The 26,238-nt window shown below is 32.5% G+C and overlaps 1 protein-coding gene across 1 annotated transcript; it reads right to left on the reverse strand.

Moving 5' to 3' along the window:
* Window positions 1–4,480: 4,480 nt before the first annotated feature.
* On the reverse strand, window positions 4,481–24,999 carry LOC125073156. Its single transcript, XM_047683869.1, has 5 exons — window positions 24,570–24,999; window positions 15,558–15,648; window positions 7,972–8,163; window positions 6,370–6,617; window positions 4,481–4,900 (listed from the first exon to the last, which is right to left on the reverse strand). Exons 1-5 carry the CDS (start codon window positions 24,907–24,909, stop codon window positions 4,821–4,823), a joined length of 951 nt encoding a protein of 316 aa, XP_047539825.1. The 5' UTR covers window positions 24,910–24,999; the 3' UTR covers window positions 4,481–4,820.
* Window positions 25,000–26,238: the final 1,239 nt, after the last annotated feature.

Below are 26,238 nucleotides of genomic sequence, written 5' to 3' on the forward strand. Positions count from 1 at the left end.
TCTCAATAATTAAATTTATAAAGTCAAAACACTCTTAAACTTGTGTTGCGTTGCTTATTTGTTACGCTCTCACGGCTAAACCACCTTAACAAATGACAACTGAACTCCATAGACTACTTTATAACTAAAGCCTACGACATTAAAAACTCGATCGATTCATTAGTAGAGATGCGCGTTGATTAAATTTACGCTTTGGGTTTTATTACCTTTTATTTCATTAATTTCCAAAGTTCGTTGATTTTTAGAAACAGTTCACATTTTCCTTATTAAAGCAATATGTTATCAAAGCATACGTTAATCAATTATTTTTTATACAATGACAGCCTGTAAATTTCCCACTGCTGCGCTAAGGCCGCCTTTTAGGAGAAGGTTTGGAACATATTCCACCACGCTGCTCCAATGCGGGTTGGTGGAATACACATGTGGCAGAATTTCGTTGAAATTAGACACATGCAGGTTCCTCACGATGTTTTCCTTCACTGCCGAGCACGAGATGAATTATAAACACAAATTTAGCACATGAAAATTCAGTGGTACTTGTCTGGGTTTGAATCCGAAATCATCGGTTAAGATGCACGCGTTCTAACCACTCAAGTATAATAAGTTTCAAATAATTTACTCGTTTTATATATTGCATTTGCAACAAACAATTATTTTTGATAATAACAAACAAATTGCTTCCAATTGCATTCGAAGATTGTACTCTGAAATGTATATGTATTCCTTTTACACCAGGAATTTCTTAATATAAAAATAATTCTTTCTATCTCTCTCTATCGCTTAAAAATATTAATATCAGAACTGAAATGTCAAATAAAAGTTTAGAATTCGTAAATATATATATATAAGGTATGGGTATTTTCAACTAAGCCATTCAACATTTATAAAAAATCTTATTATGACAGGGTTGCTTTAACAATGACATTCAATGATGTGAATACATTCAAACTCCTTTGTTATATTACAATGCGTGTTCAAATTCTGATGTCGTGGATTCCACTTTATTTATAGTAACCAATATCGTATTTATCAAAAGTGAGAAATATTTGAGGGTGAAAGTTAGTCTTGCTTAGAAATATCGATAATTTGGAATAAAAAGATAGCATTACGATACTTCGCAATTTTCTTTTTAACGTATCAAAATAATAATACTGTTAGCAAAATCGTTTAAATGTCACTTTGCTATGTATTTTTTAAAAGGCGTCGCGATATTAGTCTTTATATTATTACAGGCAGCTTTCTGTTTTTATATTATGTTGTTGCAACAGATTTATTCGTTAAATAATCCTCAAAATCTTCATTAATTATATCAAAAATATTGTGTTTCATGAATTTATAACTGTCGGTATTAAATCAACATTACGTATAATCACCATATTATTATACGTTTTTTAAGCTTTTGTTAATTTTTGAAGTTTTGTTGAAATTAAAATTGATTATATTTATTAATAGTTACTGTAATAATTATTACATTATGAAACAACATTCTTGACACCAGTGGAGAAAATAACACAGTGTTATAGATTAGTAATATTACTCCAAGGTCAAAGGTATCAATTGTATATCGTATTAAAAACGGCACAAATATATAACTTGGATTTTAGATGTACAATTTGTTCGTTTTAGCGTATTCTGTTGCTGCTGCCTTTAACAATTCTTTAAGCAATTCAACACACGCATAAGACTATTTCCAGGAACCCGTGAAAGTCTAATTAGTCGACAAAAGAGTTGCCATCATCATCAGTACGTTCAAAGGATTATTGTTCATAACCACTATTAGCAGGAACTCTTATAGCAAAATCATTAACCGTTGCTGAGATAACTACCTGAAATCGTTGGAAAAAATTGTTTACGATTATTATATTAAAAATAAATTGGACATGAAAAGCCAGGAGGGCCTTCACCAGAACTCATTTTCTTATTGAAGTGGGGGAATAAATGATGAACTCCGAGATACAATCGACGTAATTTAATCAATATGTACAAAAATAGTACGATGATTAGGTAATTAGGAATCACTTCGACACAAAATCAACTTCAAATACTTAAATAGCGGTGTGATGGCGGTAGTATTAAGCGATTTGTCACATTCATGCAGTCTTGTTCGAGAATGTCGTTCAAGATGACTGCCCGCTTTGCCATCGACAATGACGCTTCGTTAGGTTGACAGATTGACAACCTGACGTCTGACGGAAACGACGTCAGACATATAGAGACTCGTAAGCTTTTATAATTTTAACATCATGTATTTATATATAGTGCGTTATTATTGCAACACATTTTTATTAATAACAAATTTAATTCAACTAATTATCGCTTTACAAATTCTGTATTTAATTATTATTTCTTGTACTATGTAATATTTTATTTTCACCTTATTATAAAGTGGTAATTCTTCGTAGATAATTATGTATAAGTATTTGTAAATAATTATGGTCGTTTTAAGTCATTATTTATTACATATTTCTAGCTAACAATCTTTATCACTTTGGCAAGTGTGTAAGTATATTGTGATGGTCAGGGCCGGATCTACCATATGGCTTTTTGGGCTTCAGCCCAGGGCCCCGTGGATTCAAGGGGGCCGCAGCGAAGTCATGTCAAAGTCAAAAATAGACGGCAACGCGAAAGAATCCATAACTTTATTAAATTAAACAGATTGTATGGTTTGCAGCCCTGCGAATCCTGCAATTAATCAAACCCATTTAATTAAATTAATTCAAGTCTACGTACAGATATGTCTTAGGTGGGCCCCTGAGTAGTGTTAGCCCAGGGGCCGTTAAACTCACAGTCCGGCCCTAGTGATGATGATGACAATTTAAGGAATATTAAACAGCCCTCATATTGTCTATCCGCAAAAATTGGGGTTTAAGATGTTATACCTCTTGTGAGTGTAATCATATTGATTCACCCTTCGTAGCGGATCACAACAATACTAAGAAGTGCATTTTAGCGATAAAATACGAGATGATGGTAACGACTCTGACACGCTTGCAAAAAGCTCCACCACCTAGCAAAAACTTTTTTTATGTTATAGGTAGGTGGATGAACAAATGGGTCATCTGATGATAAGTGGTCACCACCGCCCATAGATATAAATCATTCCTTACATTGCCAATGCGCCACCAACCCTGGGAGCTAAGATAGTATGTCCCTTGTGCCTGTTTTAACATTGGCTCACTCATACAACAAACCAGAACACAGCTAAATTTACTTACTTTTCCTTAAAATTTATATTCAAGCGATTTTTATAAAATATTTTATAAATATTCCTGTTTTATTATACACCAGAACTAAATAATATGATTCTGATGAATAGTTTATTTCTCTACGAAGCTATTATACGTACAAAAATCATTAATAGAGAACTAAGGCATCAAGTACCACTGTCACTGAAATTACAATCCATCACAACTTCACGATGAAAAGAAACTTCACGAGGACACCAACGTGAATTGGTAAAAGTTATCAAGCAATTCCACAATTTCCAGTGAACAGTGACACAGCATTCTGCGTTGCGGTCCGTCCAAAAGGCCACGAAAATGTAAAGAGAATTTTGATTAGGCAGTTACTGTAGAGGTTACCCAATGGGCTGGTATTTTTAACACTAAAATAGGCATTTGAATTGTTCACATTACAAAATAATAAGTACTTGTTTTAAACTATCTTTGTCATGTAATGTAATTTTTAAAATTATTGTAAATGCAGCTTAAAGACGTGAATTATGAGGTGTTCACTGACTCCCATCGATACCAAAACGAAGACTGGGAGGAGCAAACCGACCCGGAGAAGATGAGCAGATATATAACATCATGAATAAAGGCCTTTGAAATTCAATTTTCGTTTCAATGTATTAAAAATTGTAACAAATATTTCCTTCACACTTTTTAAAAATGATATATGTGTAAGTATGTTTATAATATATAGTCATCCGTCGAGTACGAACAGATTCTCGTAAAATTTCACGTACAAATCTTACTGACTGACTTTGCCAACGCAGTAAAAAAATTCTGTCGAGAATGCTTTATTTATGATATCTCTTTAAATCATCATCATTTTTTTCTCTTTTTATAATAAATGCTAATATTTATTATTACGTAGAAATAATTTTGCCATAATTACCAAATAGGTACATTACTCATCCTTATAGTTATACTATAATAACAAAACGAAAATATATTAGGTTCAGTCTCATATCTTTGATATCACGAGCGTTTTGTTATATGATGAAGGTATTTTTGACGTTGCTCTAAAACCAATATTTATAATGTAAATGAAAAACAATAAATGCAGTTTTATATTTTTTATTCCACATAGTGCTGAATAAATAAGCCTTATTACAACAACCTAAAATAAATTATCGTAACTATTATTAATAAATAAAGTCGACGGGCTCGCGCTTATTATACCTCAGATTAAGTCTAATAAACTATAGAATTAAGGATTCAGTCTCAAAACATTTTTAAGCAAATCGCAATGCCTTAAATTGTCTGGACAATCAAGTATAAGAGTAGAGAGAATGACAAATGATTTAAGTCCAGTCCAGAAACTTAAAACACTGCGCCTGCGATAACTTTGCTAAATGTCAGATCACCACGCAACATATTTTTTTTTTTTTTACAGGATCAAGCATAGTTTACGTGGTAATCTGACATTTAGCAGAATGTTAACTAATCAACGCCACTTGATCCAATAAATTTGATCCAATGTCCAATTTTGTTACTGAGCTGTTGGCATAGCCATCGTTGGGCTAAACATTTGGCTCTGCATATCGTTCTGCATTTGAGGTAAGGCATACATAGGCATAGTCATGGATGGAGAACTTAGCGGCGTGTCTGGTAGCCCGAATAGGATTCTGAAGTAGCGCGCGAGGTTCCATAAAACATTGGACGTCGCCGGTACCCTGCATAATACAACAAAGATTTTAAACAATGCAAATATCAATTCAAATGAATGACTACTACATAATATCATTACACTCAATAGCTTTGATTTAGTTGTCGTAATTATTGAAGTACTAAAGAAGAAGAAGAAGGTAGAGTTTATACTCCTTTTAAATCTAAAGATAAATCTAAAAATAAATGAACAGGTCAAAATATTAAGTGTAATCAACATAATATACCATTACAAACAAATAAATACATTTTAATTGATATTTACAAAACACCCATATTTACTACACATTTATAAATACAATCGTTCATATTATATAATAATAAGAAAAGTTGTAATAATCCGTCACCAATATAGATATAAATATTTGGAAATAATCTCCGGGATATCAGAGTATATCTATTATTTTTTAACTCTATTATACTTTCGACGTTTCGTTTTTATGTGGAACGTGGTGGTGGTGGTGTGCGATTGGTTTCTTTTTTTTCTTAATTTTTTTCTTAGTTTTTTTTTTCTCTTTGATTCCATCGTCAAGATGGTTTTGTATTACTTCATGAACTTCGAATAAACCATCAATTGCGTCTAAGCAAAACATTAATAAGTTGTATGTAATTGTGTAGTATTTTGGAGGTTTTCTCGAATGTATGGAAGTATGTATAACTTTTTTGGCATATCCATCTGCCTTTTTCATGAAAGCTGTGAATGGATCAGTAAAAAAATCAATGAAACCCCTATTGGTCGTTGCACCATTTGTTACAAAGTTTTTGGCATTCGTTTCTAAATAATTCTTTTTTGGAATTTCGATCGATTTTAGTGACGCATTGTTATCTAAACTTCGTTTTGCTCGTTTACGTTTTTTCATAATTTTCTTTCTACGTATTTTTTTAGTTTTATTATTATGCAAATTAGAATTACTAATATTAAAAACAACTATTGGCTTCCAATCACTTGGTTCTAATGACAGAACGTCACTACTAGGAGTGGTCATGGACACATTATTATGATTGACATAAATATTACGTCTTAAAATTGGCTTTCTATATGGCAAGAGTCTGTTGTTATTTGGTTTTGGTGTAAATGTATTCGGATTAATGTAGTATTTTATTCGAGGATAATAGTACGTATTTGGATAGTTATATTTATATTTCTTAGTTTTAATATAATCAAGGAAGTCCTTACTGTTTTTCAATTTATCTAAGTCTATTTTAAATTCTACATATTTCTTTGGTCTTTGTATCGGTGATTTTCTACGTGACATCTTCCTCTGTGCTATGTGTCTAGGTTGTGGTATTAATATCTCCCTTGGCCGTTTTACTTTCTCTTCAACTTCTGGTTCTACATTCTTAGCTGTAGATACATCAGAATTGAGACCTCTGAAAGTTGCTGGCATCGCATCGTAAAAAACGCTCGCTATCGGGTCGACGAAGCTTCTGATTTTGTCAACGACTGGTTCAAGATATCTGAGCAGTTTCGACTTACCGTCCCACCTTTCCGCTGCTCGTGTTGAGTTAACAAGTACAGTGGGCGCCTGTTGCGACTGCTGAGCACTCGCGTCGTTTTGTAGCAACTCGTGTGTATGGGAGTGTGTAGCCAGTGCTGTGGGGCTATACATCTCTGGAGATGCGAACTGTGGGCTCACTCCGCTTACGGAGTATGCGTGCGATGAGGCGCTCGGAAAATCGATGGGATATTGCGAGTAAAGGTATGGATGGTTTTGCAAACCGACGCTGGAATGCAAACAAATGTATGGTGAGTTGTGGGAATGTTGAGCAAACATTATTGTTGCTCTTACCAGTCGAGTCTTGGTCGATCATCGCAGATTCATGTCTAAGTCCAAGGTCGCTGATTATTGTATTTTAGTTAGTGTAGTTGAGTAGTTATATGATGGATAATAAAAATAATTTACATTATTGTTGGAAATTTATAAAGATAACAGTGCACTTTTTGTATTCATAGACTAGGTACAATAATTATTTGTTGAACATGATAATTTCTAGTATATTCAATTATGTGAACATATGTTTTAATAACTGTTCTTTTTTCTAAGACTTTTTCTAAAACTATTGAATATTTTAACATCAATAAATTCTTCAATGTAATTATTTCTAAATTTAAATTCAACAAAGGAATGGTACCGTCACGTCAAGAAATCCGGTGAAATCTCATAAATTAAATATGTATATACAGTCGTGTGCGTGTCTGCAAATAGTCAGTACAGTAAAAACGTCAGTACAGTCATGCGAGCAACTTATTAAAATTCCTTACAGTATAGACATCGATGTGGACTCTTTTTTGTATTGCTTTCCTACCGTTTTCCGATTTCAGATCGGATGATTTATTAGAAATTCCTATTAACATTAATTAAAGCGATAAGAAAACAATCTTTATTAATCATTAGACACATTATTGTGCGTTTTAATTTTTAGAAATTAAACGTTAATATATTTTCTTATTTAGCAACAAAAAAGAACATCGCTGTCTGTACAGTACATTTAAATTCGATAGCACTACAAAAAAAGATCAACAATGACATACAATGAATAATACGTTACAAGCAATGATTATAATGATGAAAAAGCATTTCAAAGGTCCCAATTATGATTTACAGAAATGAGAATGAGAGTATGTTATGTCGAAGCAATATTGTGTAGCTATAATTAAACTTTAAGGGAAGACGAATTCACCGAAATTTTGTCAGCTTTAAGGAAATGTTTGCCTCGTTAACCAGTCATAATAATTTGGTAAGAGATATTTGATTTCTATATTGTATATAATCGAACATCTCTGCAATAGCTTGATAGAAATGTCTCATTTGTGATATTAACCGTGATAAGCCAGAGTTTGATTCAAATTCTTATGAATCTACAAAATGAAATCATCTAAAAACTCTATCGTACTGACAAACCACAATTTTTTATTGGGCGGTATTTTAAACTCAAGCTCAGAATTGTGGTATTCATACAATTTTTAGCAGATGAGGACAAATCTAAAAATATTTTAGCTGAAAACTGTAAGTGACAAAATTTCAGCTCAAGACATCTTTATTATGTAAAAAAAAAACAGTAAATATTGATTACTTACCCGCCACCATAACTTTCGTATAACTTCTTCATTGCCATGCCAACGGTAACCATGAGAGCCATTTTGCTGGCCAGGAACGCCTTGATGGTGATCACTGAGACCATGAACAGGGCGAATATGACTACTCCAGCGGACTTCATGCCGAACAGTAGAGGGATAACAGCTTGCATCACTTTTCGTCTGTGTCGCCTTCTCTCTGAAGATACAAGAAGGTTTTATAACAATTTTAATAAAATTTATCGGACTTTTCACGTGGGATACTATAGCCTATTACATTCTTAAAACTGATACGAATTCAAAGTTCACACACAAATAGGTGAATTATAACTTAAGCTACTTTTATTGATACTTAATATTATTTATACTAACAATATAAATGCAAAAGTAACTTCGTCTGTTACCTCTTCGCGCTTAAACTACTGAACTGATTGAGACGAAATTAAGGAGGAGAGTATGGAGAAAGTTTGAGTCCCAGGGAAGGACATAGGTTACTTACTTCTTTAATTGACCTCTCAAGGAATTAAAATTGCGGGTGGTTTGTGTGCTATAAGTAGAGTTTTATTTATTTCTCACGAGTAAAGCCAGCAGATTCAGTAAGTGTATATGAAAGTCTTAAACAATTTATTTAATAACCCAAAAGTGGTGTACTTTGACATAAAAATAAAACTATTTTCTCTAGCTTGATGTCAAATACCAACTTAGTATTTTTAGGTTCCTGTTTGAAACGGTTGGTGACTCAGTGACCATCAGGTGACTACATTATCAAGCCACCTGGGCTGAATTCATAAAAAAAATATCATTTTTAGCAATCAAACTATAATTCGTGTACCTATTTGATTCAATACCTAAATTAATAGCATGGAAATTACAAAATTTACACAGACCAATAAATCACATGAGTAATTACGGTCACTTGATATAACAAACAGGTCAACATGTGTTCAACAGTGATTTGCACTTGTTTGTTCGCTCATTACTTCAATTAAGTGGCTTTGAAAGGTCTATTTTAATATACTGTGCCTGTTAAAAAAATATGAGCAAACTTTCTTTAAAGTGTAAATACTAATAAAAATACATCAAGCCTCGGTTCGGATTCATAATCAAAATTCAAGATACAAATCCATATATTTCTTTTAAAGGGACACTATTTAAACACACAAGCATTGTTGAATCATTAACTCAGAAGATTTAATTAAATATCCTACCAATGACCACAGAAGAACCATCAAGAAATTCATTGGTTGTTCTTTTTACAGTTAAATTATCATTTAATCTAGATAAAAATCGTTGAATATTAAATTCGATGATATTCTATAATTTATACAATCGTTGATAAATAAGGCGCTTTACTCAATAAATACGCCTTCTATATCAATGTTTTTTGCCTCAGTATTACGCTAATGATGGATGAATTGTCAATACGCTTGACATAGATAAACGCGTATTATATTCTTAGTCAATAAATAAGACATCTCTTAACATGAAAAATATTCAAACGAATCTCTAAGTAAAGCTAGAGGATCAACAAAGTACGGATGAAAGCACTATTTTCCAATAAAAATGAAGAATAAATTCAAATATTACAAATTTGACTTGTTTTTCGCACTTCGAATGCCACAAATAGAACAATAAAAGATACCGTAGTGTCGATATTTGTTCATTGTTATTTACGGCTTGAAGTTAAAACGCCGTGACATAAACCATCGTAAATTATTATAATTTATAGCTTCGTTTTATCATTATTGTCTTATAAACGTACCTATAGCCTTATAAAGATATTTTGCATTTTAATAAGTTATTTTTTCATAATGGTTGGGCTTAGCCTAGCGTTTATAAGTCGTAAATCTGAAATAATTTGGATTGTGGATTTCAGACTTATTTTTGTTTATAGTTTAATGATTCATCTCATGCTTGATGATGAAAGGTATTATTATGAAGAAAACGTCGGATTTAAATCTATAAAACCACAAGTGTATTACATTTGCTTTCCAATTGCTTTAGTTTTTAAGTTATTCGGACGATTTTTGAATCGTAAAACGTTCTAAAACTAAAATAACATAATATTTTATTAACATAACTACAAATAGTTTTGTAAATCTACAAACAAAACGTTACGAAATTTAATAGATTTTTTTTTTCTTTTCAAATCCTAACAATCATTATATTATTTAAACGTTATAAATAATATAAATTGATCACTGAAAATATAATAGAGTTCCAATCATAATCATATAACGAATAAATAAATCTATAAATTACAGACGAAAGTATTTGAAAAACAAATCAGGTCGTAAACCAATAAAACAACACGATAAAAGACAAAGATCGTCGTTGTTAATATTATTTGATTTTACGCTGAAGTAAATTACGTCCATAAATAATCTAGATGTTTTGAAGAATGAAAATAATCTATCAAAAATATAAGTAATAGGATTTTATGAATATATTAGTCGGTTTGATTTATTTGAATATTTATTTCTTACAACTGTCATTACAAGACAATAATCTTAATGAGATAATGATCGTATTATAACAAAATAATCTCATTAGGGATGTGGTGTGGAAGGTGTGGAAGGTATTTTTAGCAAAATAGTTTTAACTCTTGGTGTTCGGGGGAAAATGACGACCATTTCCAAAGATAGACATAGAACGCATATTATATTAGTGACATATTTCCTGCTTCCTTACACAAATATATATAAATAAACTATTAATTGCTATATTAAATAGTTGAAAACATACATGGAATAGAAATCTCTCTTAATTCTGACATTGGTCGTTCAATAAGAATTACTGCTTTAGATTTGGCAGGCGGATGGGCAAGTGGACCACCTTATGCTCAGTAAGGAATATATAGCTTTTCTTACATCACCAGCGCATCGACCTTGGGAACTAAGATGTTATGTTTTTTTATGCTTGTAGTTCTTAAAAATAAGGTTATAGTATTATTTATGTTGGTATAACACGTCATTATAATATAAGTATACAAATTTACAGGCAAATCGCTTGAGTTGTATCGTTTAATTGCCTTTTAATACAAATATCGCGAGATAGACAAATGTGTTTTAACCAATACTGTTTCCCAAAGGTATGACATCAAAGGCTAAGCCGTGTATAGATGTTCGAGTAATTTCATTAGCAAAATTGGTAGGCATCTATTCGATCTTATGAGACCGTGGAATATATATAAGTATTATACCTAGTTAAGGTACATACACGATGTTACTATAAGTGATATGGATATACTAACATCTCAAAGACAAACTACAATATATTCATCGTCAAAGTGTGATGTTTCTCAAATATTTTGCTACGTTTCCCATACAGGATATTTGTTTCCGTAAGTGTTTACTGACACTTTAAAATGATGATGGATTGAAGAATATAGAGAAAACAACTTTTTTTTTAAATATAGTCTATACTAATATTATAAATGCAAAAGTAGCTACGTCTGTTCATCTTTCAAGGTCAAACCACTGAATTTGATGTTATGTGGTGATGATGTTGGTGAAATAATGGTATGAAGCAGGAATCCCTCAAATATGACGTACCTCAAATATGACGACAAATTCGACCACCTTATTATTAAATATTTGAAACCTTGTGAAATTTAGGCAGGCATGTGAGTTTTCGATTGCTCATCGTTCTTAACATTACTTTCAAATTTGGCGATGAGGAAACCTGACTGAGTGGAATTATAATCCCATTAGTCTATCCATAGTTGTAAAGAAGTAAAGTCACGCTTCTGGAATACCAACAGAGAGGTGGAAGATCAAAACCATCTTAGGAGGGTAGTTTGATTTATTACCGATAGTTAATTTTAGGATTAAGGTATTGAAAATGTTTAATTAAACATCTGGCTACTTTAGCTTTGTGAATTCCCCTCGATATTATCTACATTCGAAATTGATGGTAGCTTGTATCTGGTTGAATGATTCAAATTTATTGGTTTTCCTTATTTAATTGATGTTTTTGATATTCAAATCAATCATCGAATCTAAGGCCGTTGCATTAATAGTGTATTAGTGTGTGCAAGCACAGAGCCACTCTCAGAATCCAAGGAGACGGACTCGACTGGAGAGAGTTCAAAATAAGAACAACGGCCTAATAGGGGGCGATGGAGTAGTAAACGTATCCAATTTCCAAATAACTGTATTTCTTAAAGTACTGAAAATTACTACCAAATTACTTTTCAATAACAGAAATAATAATATTGATGTCGAGAAAGCTTTGCATTTTTGCGTTTTCGCAGGTGAAATCTTCGCTGTTTGCAGAGTTCTCGCCCGACTTTGTGGAGCAACTTTGTATCTCCGCGACATATGTGGGGCAAACTTTCAGCGTATGTTGGGCGACGTCCTTGTCAGATATCCACGACGCATATCAATATATTGCAATAACCATTTAAAATAGAACTAACGAATGATTTGTTACCTCTTAATAGATCTTACATTTTCAAGAAAACGTATTGAATAATGTTTCCAAACCATTTCATTTTTATAAACCAACAGGAGTTAAGTGGATTTTCATGTACCATCGGACTTGTTATACATAACGAGTGAGCTATCACTTTTCATTCTATATATGTACATCGAAAATACATACAAAATTCAACTGTAACAGGTTATGATAGAGCCTAATTTAGCTTGATATTTTTTTATATATAAATGTAACTTAAAACCTTACAAGTTTCTAAAAATAAAGAGTTAAGTCTGCAAGCCTTAATAAAAAACTTTAGTACGATTCGTGTTTGGAAATAGTTGCAATATCGCTAATTAATCAAGGAATTACTAAATACTAATCCTATTTTCCCCTCTTTTTGCTTTATTATAACGGTTCATAGTCGTATACCTCTATTAAGTTAAGTTTTAAAGTTTATTCGGTGGAATATTTTTTATGTATGGTGACGTAATTTTATTTTATAGTGGTGGATATAAATACTTGTGTAAGAAAATTACTTGGTTGTAGGGCTTTGTGCAATGCCGTCTGGGTAGGTACCACCCACGCATCAGATATACAGCAATACTTACTATTGTAGTTGTGTTCCGGTTTGAAGGATAAGTGAGTGAGCGTAACCAAGGGCACAAGACTTAGCATCACAGTTGCCAAGGTCGATGACTCATTGGTAGTATAATGATATCTTAAAATACCAAAGTGACAGAGTGACATTACTGCTCAAAGATATTGAACCACCTTTAGGTGCTCCATAAGCACCGGATGCCAGACTTACCTGACATAAAAAATGATGTATTGCTTCACTGAGCACGAAATCAAAGCTTAAGTAAATGAAAAGCCAGTGTCGCTCTCCCGGAAGACGAGTTCTAATAAATATATACATCGTACTGGTTTTTTGTATTTTCTGTACAAATATTTCTGGACTCCAGATAACATGTATGAAGAATTTCATCGTGTTTGGTTGCGAAATTAATACGTGAAATGTAACTTCGTGAACTGCCATATTTATAATGATATGGAAATATGTAAAAAATTCGATGGCACGTCTGATATCATAAACATGAAAATAATTTATATAGCTCGAGTATGTAGAGCTTATAAAATGGGGATACAACTCTTAGTTAAGTGAGAGGTGACGTTGACAACGGTCCTCTGTCACATGCTTTGATTTAGCACTCGTCGGAAAGGGTGTGATTTTTTCATCACAACGATAATAAAATAGAACATTCTTTTATTTGAAAACATTGGAACATCAAGAAGAAAAACACTTTATGTGTATTTGTAAAAATTGGAGATTATTTGACTGAGCTCAAGTTTGACAACTTAAAAAAAAGTAAAGAAAAATTTCTAGAAAGAGACTTGTTCTCCTAGAGCGAGAAGTGCGTATAATTTTGGGACCGATGCCGCTAAAATGTGGCGGAGTGTCTGATGGTTTCATTACGATGTTCATTCATCAATGAGTACGAGATTCACCAAAATGCTCATCAAAACCGATTGTATCTGCAATCATCGGTTAAAATTCACATCTTCTAAGCACTATCTCAGTTCCAACAAACTAAAGATGTATCAAAATATATTGGGATCACTCAATGTTTCTTGTTAAAAATATTTTTATCAAACAGCTTTGTAAATACTTGATTTTGACCCCTTCTACAACTATTCTAAGGTTTTCATCTCCACATACAAGCGCTTTACGCTTCAAATACAGGCGTTGTGCTATTATTCTTCAAATAATAATAAAAAAAAAAACAAAAAATAATTTACTATCAAATTTATATATATTAAATACCTCCTATGAGAAATATTCCGAAAAATAGAGAAAGATGAATTCCAATCGATTTATTAGTTACATAGAATTACTTATTATTGTTATAAAAAAAATATAAATAATAAATGATACGAAGTGATTTTAAATAATTCAATAAATTTATTCGAACAAAACTGGGACCAGTTCTATCATTAGTATGCGACGTGAGATTAACAGATCATAAGGATATATATTTATAAATATTGCAATTCTTTATCTCTTTCACACGTATGAAGTTGAAGACTTTGCTACCCATTCTGTCCTTCATTATGTTTGGTCTGTTAGTAGTATAAAATTAGATTGATTTAAAATTATGAGATATTCAACAAACGAATCCACACCAATTTTTCTTCATATCATGATGTCGGTGACCTTTCCTTTTGACCTAGGGCAAGTGGTTTTGCATAACTTTCGAGGCATGTAAATACACTTACCCTGGGCGTAAGGGAAATTCATCAAGAAAAAAAAGGCAAGGAATTGAACACTACCAAATTTTCTACCAAGATTTTTTTAGCCAGCCAATTTCTTAAATAAACACTAGTTCGACCAAAGATTTGAACTCAAAATTAAAAAAACTTCAGACGTTTATTTCACCGTTAGATCATCACGAAACAATACTATACGAATACATCCGGTACACACACATTCAACCCGTGTAACGTAAAAAAAGAAAAATATTATTTTAAGCAAAATGTAAATTTGTCAAAACCCGGTAAAAAGGTCGTATATTTTTTTGGTCGAATGAAATTGAAGCCGAATGAATTCACAAGCTGGAAATGAGAATCAAATTCTTCCGGATTCCTAGAATGGAATTTGTCGATACGGGATCTTGAATCGTCAGATTATTCCGACCAATTGATCCAATATATTACGATGGTAAAATTTCATTACACTATAAATAAAATATTTAATCAATTTACCGGTAAGGGTACATTTCTTTTGTCTTGGAATTCCTCTAGAAAATAAGAGCACGATAGGTACCTTTTTACGATTATTATATTTTAAGGATTTTCCCCTTGTTAATAATAGTATATAGATTTTACAGATTTTTTTTTTTTTTACTTAAAAATTAAATCGATATTAATTTTTGGTTTTAACATGTACGCGTAATGAAAAATTGAAATACGATTTATAGTATATAGTCGCTAAAGGGTTATATAAAATTTAAAATACTTTATATAACCCTTTTCTGTAAGGGATATGTGTAAAGAAAGAATGCTGAGAATATGACTAGAAATTGAGATGCAAGGAAAAAAAGTTTACATCACTCTCCCCAAATGATGGAAAAAAGGTCAAAGAAACGATGGTTGATGTTTTGTTTAAATACTTACTGATTGGCCGTATGTGGACTCTCTTGTCTTCGATGACCTCTTCCTCATCCTTGCCTTTCGTTTTTTTCGGAACTTCATCCGAAACATCTGAAAAAGAAGATTTTATTTTATTTTAACTATAAATAAAATAATCACTACAGTAATCATGCTATTGACAATAATCGTACAAAGTATGTACTAAGTTTTTACACACACATATTTAATAAATGCGAATGTGTTTAATTTGCATTAATCCAGTTAAAAAACAAAAGATAGTCAGGTTAAAGTTTGATGAATTATAAAACATCGCCATGCGCTCTCATCAAAAACGAAAATTTCACATTATACTTTCTCAGAGCGTCTCGATTACACGAACATTATAAAATGTTGTCACCAGCAACAAGAGCGTGTAATTTTCTAATATCAACTTAATTCTGTGGATTAATGTTCAGCTGAAAGATTTTACCCACACTATTAAAAGTTAAGGTAAATAATATCATATGAAAAGAAAATACATTCACGATCATTATGACGTCACAATGTTCTAAATTTAACTAGAAATAGTTGTCAAGCAGTCTCTTAACTACTCTTCATTGGTTAACCAGTGAAGTTAGCGGTGGAAATTTGACAATTTCCGAAAAACATACATAAACTGTTTAATGTTTCGAATTTATTCATATATTTTCTCTTTCTCTTATTTCCCAACTTATTGATAACACTAAAGCTTGTCAAGAACTAGTAAACAATAAAATTGAATGAAAATCAGTCGACAAACATAGTCAAATTTAAAAGCACCGTTAAATTTAAAACTACAACCGATTCGGAATGTAGATTATATCGAGAAGATCCGGCAAAAAAAATTCGGTACTTACTCTTTTTCAACATTTAAAATAGTGATAAAACTTTGTATTTCTAATTAAATACTATTATGTATGTATATAATATATCCTGCTTGAAAGTCAACAAGTATTAGCTCCACCTTTTTTATCTTGAATAATATGCCTTATTTATTAAAGTATTTTTAACCAACGTTTTGAATTTATGATTTGGCAGGTTATAAATATAGAAATAACAACAAATCTCTTTGCCTTTTCATAGATATCTATCGAAATCTTTTAAGTTAAATTTTATGTCTTAGTATTTTTAAAAGGTTATTTTTAAGTAAAGGAAAGTATTTCCTTTAATCTTTGAGGCGAAGTTATTTGGTTCATGATGTATTCAAATTCGATTAAAGGATTGAATCCTTTGAAATTCAAACGACTTAGCTGAACGAAAAGTGATAGACGTAATCGTAATTGTATGAAATGCTCAAATTATCGTTTTAATTAAGTTGCTGTTTGACTGTACTAAGATAAGCTAAAGCGATATTTATACTATTACATTATGGTAGAGCTTTTTGCATACCTATCAGGGTACCAACATTTTATATTGTACCGCTAAACAGTAATATTTTGTACTAGTTCTCATTCGTGTTTTAAGGCTTAGTCGTCAGGTTTTAGGCAAAATAAAGTATCCGATATCCTTATTAGGGTGAAGGTTGATTTGTATAAGATTGTATCAAATTTGGTATGGTGGTTTCGTGGTTAGGCCGTGAAAGAACAACAGACAGTCAGACGCACAGATAGAGTTACTTTCGTATTTATAATATTGGTATATACTATTATGTTCTGGTTGAAAAGATAAGTGAACAAGTGTAAAAAGAGCCACTACGTCTTAGTTCCCAAATTTGCAGTCTTCCATTTTCAAGTTCGCAATGCTCTTGTAGATTACTAGGTATTATTTCAACTTTCTCAAAAACAAAATACATGGAGTGCGGAAAAAGAAAAAGATATACATTTTTCATTTTTTTACATTAGCAGCCTGTAAATTTCCCACTGCTGGGCTAAGGCCTCCTCTCCCGTAAGGAGAAGGTTTGGAGCATATTCCACCACGCTGCTCCAATGCGGGTTGGTGGAATACACATGTGGCAGAATTTCGTTGAAATTAGACACATGCAGGTTTCCTCACGATGTTTTCATTCACCGCCGAGCACGAGATGAATTATAAACACAAATTAAGCACATGAAAATTCAGTGGTGCCTGCCTGGGTTTGAACCCGAAATCATCGGTTAAGATGCACGCGTTCTAACAAATGGGCCATCACGGCTCTTAAAAAAAAAGATATATGTTAAATAAAATTAAAATATATGTATCAATTATATTTATAAAAAGTTTGACACTTGAGAAAAAGTTATTTTAGTATGTCCGACATTTTTTATAAGATATTTTAGTAAGACATAAGAAACCTCCTTAAGTTATACTACTGAGAAAAACTCTATTTTCTTAATATATAGATGGCTTAATTCACCGCACATACATAGTACACATCTTCGTAGTCACGTCCAATCAGAAACTTTGTTTTCCGAAGTAATTGGTCGAAAACTAACTTTATTAATAAAAATGTAAGAAAGTCATAAATAAGTAAGGAAATCAAATAAACTACATAAAAATCAATAGACGTATAAGAATAATAGACTCCTTAATAATATTATCTAAGAGATTTAATCAGATTGTCTTACAATAACTAAATCCGGTTACAGATCTGATTAAGCCCTCTCTATACTAATGTAGCCCTTATCTCGAACTAATTAGCAAATAAGCGAACCGGTTGAATACATTATCTAGGTGTATCTGCTTCTGAGCTTCTGAGCTCGTGAGCTTATTTACAATACAACGACATCCAAGCTCGAGTTTAACTGATTTGAATCACATCAAGTAAATTTAATACTCCAATCAGTGACTCGGTAACTGCAACCAAATGCACCAGATATATAAATATATGTGTGTGTCTAATGTTGTCTTAGATTTTCGCGATTATTACACATTGAAATAAAACTAGTTTTTAACGGATTTAATCGCGTATATTAATTATTTTAACATCCCGACGTTTCCAGCACTTTGCAGTGTTCGTTTCGTTCAGTCTGCCCGTGACCACGCGATTAAATCCGTTAAAAACTAGTTTTATTTCAATGTGTGTGTCTGTTTGTACGAATATTTATTTTACATATTATTACGGTTTTTTTTCAATGTCCCAGTAGACTCCTATAACACTCAGCTACCTTAACTATCCTATATAAGGATCAATTTAGCCAAAGGATCTTTTTTATATTTATGTTTGATTGTGCTGTTTTATTTTGTCTGTCGTTCTCTCTATACGAACGACTACTATATATAATGAGAATTGTTTTTTTTACTTGTTGGTTCTATCTCATTGCCTGTAAGATAACGTAGCAATAAAACTGCCTTTTGCGCCAACTTTTTTGATTTCCTTGTTTTTTTTTTTTGTTAACATTGAATAAAGTCACACAAAAGTAAGGAGTGTTTTCTGCAAAGACAAGTTGACTTGATCATAGTTTCCCATCAGGGAAATCATTTGATTTGATTGACAATAATATACTATTTTCTTATCTCATTGTTCACTTTCGAACCGATACCTAATCGATACAAAATAGGCCGTCAGATACAGGAAATCAATTAAATTTCTAATAGCTTCGAATTTGTCCTGAACTAAGATCAATTAACTGATTTTGGTTATTCATTTCATCACGAGGTTAAGATTAAAAATACTGTAGGTTAAAGTCATATAAAATTCTCCTGCTGTGAAAATCTCTGTGACCTCTTTATCTGACTCAGCACATTGCCTGACGATGTTTTCGTTCACCACATACACGAGCTTTACTACGCACACAAAGTAATATTAAATGAAGGAAATTAAAATTAGGAAGTCGTTGAGATTCAGGTGTATTAACCAGTTTGCAGAACTGTAAAGGTATTTTGTAAGAAAAAATCACTAGAGGTGATCCGCAGAGCCCGAGTGAAATATAAAAATGTGATGGGCGATATTGCGTATAATAATTATAAAATTTATAGGATACACGTTTCAAAACAGCTTATCACTGTAAGTCGTTCGTCAATATTTCACTAGTGAGATAGAAAGTGACGACGATTCTTATAAAATCGTCTGCTGTGCCATTGTCAGCCTAAGCGGCTTCAACACATTTAGATTCTGTAGGACTATTCGTGTCTATCTTTTTTATATCTGTTTATATTTATTTTGCATTCTTGGATAACATGTTGACCAACAATATTATTCAACACCAAAACAAAAAACAACTTAAATAAAAAATAATAATTGGCAAATAAGTAAATTGGTTCTCAGGCAACCTTTGTGATGTCCACATAATAAAAGTTTTGCGGCAACTGGATGAATATATCTGTCTACTTTATTTCTTATAATTATATGCTGGTATGCAAAAATCTCTTTCGGATCATATGTGTGTGTGTGTTGTCAGTAAGGCCTTTCTTTTGAGTATAACTATTAGACAATCTAATTGATTTTAAGCAACAGAAATGCATAGATTTGAAATTCAATAACAATCCAACATCCCTTAGTTAAAGGCTTCACGCCTGTCTAAAAAGCATTCTGATAAAAACATTTACTTTAAACCCAACATAAGGTACCTTAACATAAGAGTATTGGTCGTAAAATTTACGACATCATCAAATTTTACTATCAGTATTTTATAATATATTAAAAAACCTTTTAGAAGCAAAGCTCAGGCAGAGGATACTCTCATATTGTTTAAAATACATTCCCGCACGCACTAACAAGTACACGCACACATTTGTTTTGAACAAACACGTCATCCGTTTGAACTCATTTGACCTTCAATTTTCAATTACAATGTATTACTTATTTTTTAATAATTTGTAAAATATTTAAATAAAAAAAAAATATTATGAGCCAAAATTGATTTTCATTATTCATAAAATAAATATATATTTTACAGGGTGTATAATTATATAAAAATAATAATTTTGTTAAAGCTACACGTAATTGTGTTAAATGATGATAATAGATTTATTTTATTTAAAAAAAAATCCTGATCCAAATATTTGCTGAATAAGTATTGGACTAGTAGGGAAACAAGCTTCGTTAAAATTATAACAGGTGACAGGAGGGCTGGTTCGTTTCTTGCTCAAAGTATCGGAATTGTAAATCAACGGGGAAATGCTGCTAGCATTCTTGCCATCATTCCACGCGGTCATGATTTATACACTTATTATTTTTAATTTATATTTATATTGCATTTGAATCGCTCATGATATATTGTGTTTATTACACTTAATCCGACACATGCAAGTGGTCTTACGGTGTTATTTTCGTATTGATCGCCGAGCAAATTACAGATGCAATAAAACATATGTAAAATGTGAAAGGGATCCAGTCAACACCACCTGGTCACCATGAACGGTAACGACACAATGACGTTTTGCATTAACATTGTAAGGATGGCATTCAAGGACACCTATTTTCTTTTTCCCTACTTTAAACGTGGGCGAAGCCGTGGGTAGGCTTTAGTTAGATTATAAAATGTATGTGTACAATAGTAATATAAAAATGAAGGAAAACATCGTGAGGAAACCGACATGAATTTCAATGAAATTCTGCCACATGTGTATACCACCAACCCGCATTGGAACAGCGTGGTGGAATATGCTCCAAACCTTTTCCTCAAAGGCTTTACAGGCTGCTAATGTTAAAAAAGGTTTTTTTTTGTTTCAAACAACAAAAAACCGATTTAAGAGAAAAAAAACTTTAGATAGGCCATTTATTAAGATTAGTTAGCGACATCCTTGGGAGTGAAGTAGGACGTTTAATGAAAAAACTTAAAGAAAAAATGAAAAATGGTTTAATATTTATACTCAAAAATCTTCACACGACAATAATTCTAAGGGCTATTCTAACTTACACCGTTAGGGTCTTGGAAGAGATTATATGTAGCGAAACGGTCTTTTATTTGGCTGTGTCTATGTTTTATTTATTTATTTTATCTTTGAAATGTACAATAAAGTATAAAGTAAGTAAATAAGTAAATTTTCAGACATTACCTTTTCAAGCTAACAAATAATTAATTCATAAACAAGTTTAAATAAAATACAAATATAAAATCCTTTAAAAAAACAAACACCTCAACCGGATACTATCTTCACAGCGTCTTATCAATGTACTACTTGTGTCTCTATCGTAACAAGCTCGCGTGATACAACGCAATAAATAGAAAACATTTTGAATAATTCATCATAATACTACGGAAAAGTTACATCCGCTTCACATATAAATGTCTTATTTTGACATATTATATATATATTGTTTAAACGATGAGTAAATAGGATATCCGTTGGAAAGTGGACTAATTATGAAAGTTACAAATACACGTACCTCGATATAAACAATGATTAGAAGATCAGAACATTTTTTTATGTGATCGAAAGTATTTATATAAAAAATATTACTATATTTCTTGCTGATGATGAGGATGGTGTCCTGACCGACTTCGTCCGACCGACCAAACATAGATGCACTCTATATTACCTCACTCATAATCGTACGTACATAATCCTATGAAACGTCAAACTCAACAGAAAAGAGTTCAGGCACAGGCGCACAGATGTAGGGTATACACGTCTTTAGACTTCGAGATGCTCTGAATTTCAACAGAAATACCAATAATCCTTTACCGACCGGTCCAGGATTCCGGTCAGGTCTAGGTCGAACCCCGGTCTTTGAGACTAACGAGACGTTTTTAATACTCTGTATTGTTTTTTTTTTTTTTTATAGCCCGGGAGGGCAAATGACTCTGCTCCACCTGATGGTAAGTGATCTGCTCTAGCCGCCCCCGCCTTGCCGGCCCGCAAGATGCCTCTTCACGCCTCGTTTGAAGGAACCCAGGTCATAAGAGGAGGGGAATACGTGCGCTGGTAAAGAATTCCATGTTTTGGAAGTGCGACAAAGAAAAGAGTTGCCAAATTTCTTTGTACGCGATGGAATTGATGTCACAGTTAGGCGGTGACATCGAGAACCAGCACGCGTGGACTTGTGTAGGAAAGGGGAAGCAGGAATAAGGGAGAATAGTTCCTCTGAGCACTCGCCGTGACACATTCGATAGAAATTGTACAACTTATTGCATAATTTACAAATAGGGCGTAAATATTTGTCAACAAGGTGTCCTCAACGCTTACAAAGCATGGCTTCCTAATGACCTCTAAGACTGAGATTCTGGTGGTTGTTGTATTTATTTCTACCTACAAACACATGTCAGTACTATATTTTCGTTGATTTCCATGCATGGTACGTAATAATGGAATTATTGTAATTTATCTATGTATTTATCATTGATTTTATTGAAAAAGAGTAACTACTGAGTACATTGCTGGATCTCCTCGGTAGAATCTATAGTCCCAAACGATGGTAGCTTTAAATTGAATGTCAAATGATGATTCTAAAGTGCTCGAAAGACCTTTTTTTATGTCATAACGCCATCTGATGGTCACCACTGTATATAGACATTGGCCCGTATTTTTTTTTTAACCATTCTTTAAACCGTAGTGCGCCTCCTTCGGAACTGAGATGTTACGTCACCCAATAATACTAAGTGGTGCTGCTTTCCAGCAGAACATATGATGAGTGGGTGGGTGGGTTTTACCCAGACTTGCCTGCATAAAGTCCAACCACACGGTAAAAACGTAATCGGATAAATATTTATCCGATTACGTTTTTACGTGTAATTTGCTTTATGTGAATAAAATATTAAATATAATTAACTTATTATCCTCTAAGAAATTATTACGAGAATATATGTTTCTGTAAATAATATATATCATTAAGCGAATGATATTCATGAATTATAAATGTTATTTATTCAGCTCAGACATAGAGTTAGAAATGGTTAGAAATGTCAAATAAAATTTAATTTGTGATAAATTCAAATGTAATGAAATCTTGTAAATTATGTCCACTCTATTTAATGAATGCTTTAACAGAGTGTGATTTGAATTGATTGAGCAAACTTGATCATTATAACCATACTAGCTTCCACAAGCAGATTCAGACATGAATGCAACGGCCTAACGACTCCCCCCCCCCCATTTCAGTTGCTTAGGTTAATACAGGATGAAATTATCTTCATTTCAAATTTCATTTAAATCCGTATATCCGATTCTGCCTAAACATCTAAACATTAACATTTATCTTAATACAATTGATTGAGTTCAATTCTCAATTCAAGTTACAAATAAGACTGTTATCATGAAATTAACTTGCCAAGATTTCTCTACAACGAGATGCGAGAAAACCGCTGAATCGGAATTCACGCCGAGGAAAGTAGGAACATTATTAATTAACAGAAATTATGTGCATCACGATACTTGGAAAATACGACAAAGAATCTGATTTAAAATGTATGAATTCAAAACTGTGAGGAAGAATGTAAATCGTATCGTTATGGAAAATATATTGGAAATTTTCGGCACGAATAAAATATACATTGACGAGTAAGATTTGATACTTGAAGAATGTTATTTGAATATTCCTAAGTGTACTTTAATAATTCATATTATAACTACACTTTCTAATAAAGTCTCAAACAATTTGTGCAACGATCATTATTTTAATGTCATAAAATATTCAAACATGTTTGATATCAGTCGAATCCAATCAGTTACATTAGCAATTACGGTATTACTTACACCCTTTTACTTTTGATGTGTTAACACGATATCTTATAAGTGAATATTTTATCACAAATTATATCTTCACGCTTTTCCATTGCAGAAAAGTGAAGATACATTTAGCTAAGACATTGTTCTGACAGTTATGAATTAACAAACAATAATCTTCAGCATACATCTGCATTGCTGGATAGAGACTAATTACGTTTTACACTACGAGATAAAAATGATACGATTGGTTAAATTTAATGACTGTCTTCGAAATTAAAATTATGTTCATTTTTGTAGATCAGCTTAAATTACTTGGAGCTATTATACAAGACAATAGACAACTCATTGGGTTGAAATTGCTGTCATCTTCGATATTGTGTGGTAACTTAAAAAATACTGGAAATTAAACTTTCGATGTTAGATTAAAAAATATCTTATAAGTTACGTAGTTCTAATTTTAAATTATCAATTAATAAATCGTTACCAACCTTTAACACTTCTGCTTTCAAATACTTCTAAATCCAATGCATCACTTCGATCTTCAGGATTGGAGAATCTGAATGTAAAGTCGTTCCAGTCGAAACTAATCGCGTGTGTTGTTATCAATCTTGTTACCGGGTCTTGATTAGACCTCGCTTGTCTATTACCTATTGGTTCTATCGTTAATAAATCGAATACTTTTATCGTTTTCTGCTGTCTCAAGCTTCTTACAAACTCTTTTGCCATGTGATCTATACAAGTTGCATTATCACTGCAGTTCAGTTCAACGAGTCCTGACCTAGCCTGTCCCAGCAGCGCAAAGGCGATAACGTATATTAGAGAAGTCATGTTCACTGTCTTTATCACCAGCACTCACACGTTGTCACCAAATCCATTTGTGGGTCACGGCTCCGGACCACCTACATCGGTGGTTTGTTCGTCAATGAGTCCCGCTCTGATCCGCCTATGATTTTTATTCTCCGTCACGCTGCACTGGTCTCCATGAACCGTGTGTGCGATATATTTTTTAACTAACCGCTTACTTGTGTGTTCCTATTTATTTATCAGTATTTGATATACTTTTTCCACGTTGCGTGCTGCATCGATCTAACATGTAGTTATTTAAGGTACAGTATTGAGAATACATTCGTCGCAAAAACTTCGCGTTACATGTGAAATGGTTTCATTTAATAGGTTTGGTCAAATGGTATTTTACTTTCAATCGTACTGATTGCAGAATAAAGTAATTTAACTTTTATGTTGTAGCAATTAAATTAATAGCTCTGAATTTATTTTTCAGTATTTGCTGATTAATCGTGTTAAATGTGTCACAACATTCAGTAGCAAGTATCATTTACAACATGCAAAATGCCTCTTTTATTTGTATAGGGAGGCGAACTGGCGAATGGAGAACCTGATGGTAAGTGGTCACCACAAGACACTGGCGTTGCTAGAAATATTAACTATACCTTACAAAAACAATGCGCCACGTACCTATAGAACTAAGATGTTATATCTCTTGTGCCTGTAGTAACAATGGCTTAGTAAGTCTTCAAACTGGAACACAACAATACTAATTTTGATGGTAGAATAGGTGATGAATGGATGGAACCTAACCAGGCGGGCTTGCACAAAACCCTATCAAGAGGCCAACACAACCAACATTCATACTATAAAGGGTAAGAGAATCTTCAGAATGCACCAATTTTGGACAATCTTATTTATCAACACAAATCATATTAAATTGTGTTATATTTAATGTTTATGGTTTATATTTTAAAATTATAATAAGCAGCGTCTCTAGTTTCTTGGCTAGCATGGCTGACTATATGGCGGCAGATCATTGTGCGAGTCACGTCATGGAACTAATTAGCTTCTTTTTTCTGTTTCCTGTTTGGAACAATATTCACTTTATCCACCAAGTCCTAGAAAGCGTATTACGCCGTTGATCTTTTGCCTGATCTCCCTTCAATCGTTTTGGGTCGCATTCCCATCGTCATATCAGAGTGAAGGGAGTGAAGGGATAGAGTGTGTACATCTATTCACTCAAGAAGGCGCGCCCGTCTACGTAAACATTTATCGGCGTTAATTGGTAATGAGTGACGTTCGTGCTTACAAGATGTCTTAGTGTGCGTAAGATGGACATGTACAGACAGCAATAAAAAAAGAATATAATTA

This window comes from Vanessa atalanta, chromosome 23, assembly GCF_905147765.1.
Source record: "Vanessa atalanta chromosome 23, ilVanAtal1.2, whole genome shotgun sequence".
In the NCBI taxonomy this organism is placed as follows: Eukaryota; Metazoa; Arthropoda; class Insecta; order Lepidoptera; family Nymphalidae; genus Vanessa; species Vanessa atalanta.